This window comes from Emiliania huxleyi, assembly GCF_000372725.1.
Source record: "Emiliania huxleyi CCMP1516 unplaced genomic scaffold EMIHUscaffold_2583, whole genome shotgun sequence".
Taxonomy (NCBI): domain Eukaryota; phylum Haptophyta; order Isochrysidales; family Noelaerhabdaceae; genus Emiliania; species Emiliania huxleyi.
In genome coordinates, this window is record NW_005200101.1 from 1 (window position 1) to 2,441 (window position 2,441).

Genomic DNA, 2,441 nt, shown 5'->3' on the forward strand with positions numbered 1-2,441 from the left:
AGCGAGAGGCAGAGAGGAGTCTCGCGTCTCCCCAGATTCGTGCCTTTGCCGGCTTGCCCGGCAACAGTTTTAAGTGCGATGTGTGTACGTGGCGAGTTCGCACTCGGCCCACCCTCGCAGACTCTCGAAGACTCCACACTGAGCACTGTCTCTCCCCATGAGGGATGAGCAAGCACCAGTACGAACCACCTGAGAGAGACGGCACAGTCGCTCTATCTCATCGGCACATCGCGGCGTGGCACAGGCATGCATGGCGACAAGTCGTACCCGTATAAAAATCTCCAGGGCGGCTGGATGCGACTCGGCCGCGGGGCCCAGCTCAGATGGAGTTGGCGACGGCGGCCGCGACGGCAAACGACACGGCGACAATGGCGAGGCCGTTGGGAGGAGAGCCGGTGGATGTGGCGATGGCGGCGGCAAAGACGGAGGCGGTGAGCAGGCCGACGTATACGTACCCGATCGTGGCCGTCTGCCGGCTCTCCTCCTCGCTCCTCATGAGCGCAGAAGCCGAGCGCAGGCCGGCGCAGGCCGGCGAGGCGCTGGCGGCGGATATCGCGGGGCGCGCTGGCAGGCGCGACGCGAGCGGAGCGATCGCGCTGGCCGCAGCGATGAGCGCGAGCAGGACACAGTACCGCAGAGTGAACACGCTCATGTCCATGCCCCCCGTTTATCTTTTTAGCTGTGCTCCTCTTCTTCGCTCTTGTCTGTGAGAATGTGTCAAAAGAGAAGAAAAAATACCGCTCGCGAGGCTGAAGAGGTGCCCAGAAGCTGCGAGCCTGTCGCTGTTACTTGGAGCAGGAGATGGACGAGTGGCCTTCCCTCGCGCAGTCCGCGCTGACCTCGAAGCACGACGACGGATGCCCTTTAAAGCCGGTCGCGGGCAGCGAGGGCCTGCAGGAGTTCATCTGCGCCGTCTCAACTGGCAGCTGAACCGGAGTGAATTGGCGGCCTTCGCCGCTGGGTGGCGCGCGCGGCGGCGGTGCAAATTTAGCCGCGCAACGGCGCCCGACTCAAGGGCACTGTGCACTGCGTCCGAGGCGCTCGGTGGCTCGAGGTTGTGGAGCAGATCCCGGCCGGCAAGAGCGCGTGGCAGCCAGTGGCAGCTGGCTGTTGGATGCCCTTTGAGGGCGGTCCTCACAACGGCGGGACCTGGCTCCACGATCCCGCGACGTGGAAAGGGGCCGGCGCAGATGGCGACACTTGCCGGCGCTACTAGCGTGCGGTTTGCTCTGTAGCTCTCATTCGGCCACGATCTCGCAACGAGGAGAGGGCCACCGCGCAAAAGATGACGCCCCGCTCCGCAAGGCACCCGACGGGGCCTGGAGTCGACGGCCGAAGGACACGCGGAGAATGGGCGTGAGGCGCTGCGGCTAGAGATGTACTAATAGTCGGTTAGTCGATCGGCTGGCCAAGCAGGAATTGGATGCAGGCCGCGCCGCAGCTTGCGACTGGCCCACTGCTCGACCGCGCGAGCACTGTTGCTTGCTTTGCGTGTCTAAAATACTGGAATACGGCGGTCTGCGCCACAGCACCTCGGATACTGAAATACTGTGAAATACTCCAACTCTCCTTGCGGCGTGTCTAGGGATACTTACGAAACACTCTGGCGCCATGTATTTTCGGCGCGGCACGGCCACGGCGCACGGCGGGCTCTGGGCCGGCGCGGGGGCCCCAGAGGGTGTCCATGCGGGGGGGAGATGGGGTCCCATGGCCCGCCGCAGGCGCCGATTTTTTTGGATTGTTTTTCTTTTTTGGAGTTTTTTACTTGTTTTCATGGGAATTCGGCGTACTTGCGGCCATGCTATCACGCCTTGCGACAGCCTGTCGGCGCAGCTGACCGTGCCATGATGCACAATTGATCACCTGCATAGCTCGCGGCCTTAGTATCAAGCATTCAGTGACGACCTGATCGTACGGCCAGTAGGAAGGTGTCCTTCCATCGTGTGCACGCTTCTGGCGCAATGCGCGTCACCTCGGATTGGCTGCTGGCACTCTCGAGGCTATGCCTACACAGCCTCGCGCGCATGGGCAGTCAAGAGGGACCACGCACCTTCTCAGGACAGCGCCGGTGCCTCTCTCTTGGACCGGCAAACGTGGTGGTATCGTGTCACCAATGTGGGACCAGTGCGGCATCGCGCCATCGACAGCTCTGAACTGCGCCTCACCACTGACCGGGAAGGCCGCCAAGTGGGCCAGCACAGGTCGCACATTGTGGCAGCAGTCAGCAGTGCATGGCTGATAGCTAGAGCAGCAGCGTCAGGGTCGCAGGGTCGGATCGTGTCAAGCCTCTCGCCCGGCCGGCCGCGTGCAGACGTCGGCCTGTCTGCTGTCTGGAGTGATCTGTCGGCGGTCAGTACGACCGATCATGTCGGAGTATTCTGATGGTTGGAGGGTCTATCTGTATGTACTCCTCGAGATCTTTCCAAATCTGCCCTCTACTC

The 2,441-nt window shown here is 62.4% G+C and overlaps 1 protein-coding gene across 1 annotated transcript; it reads left to right on the top strand.

Moving 5' to 3' along the window:
• Nucleotides 1–494: 494 nt before the first annotated feature.
• EMIHUDRAFT_254647 (hypothetical protein) lies at nt 495–930 on the top strand (the record flags this gene model as incomplete). Its single annotated transcript, XM_005777674.1, has 2 exons — nt 495–638; nt 799–930. 2 exons carry the CDS (start codon nt 495–497, stop codon nt 928–930), a joined length of 276 nt encoding a protein of 91 aa, XP_005777731.1.
• Nucleotides 931–2,441: the final 1,511 nt, after the last annotated feature.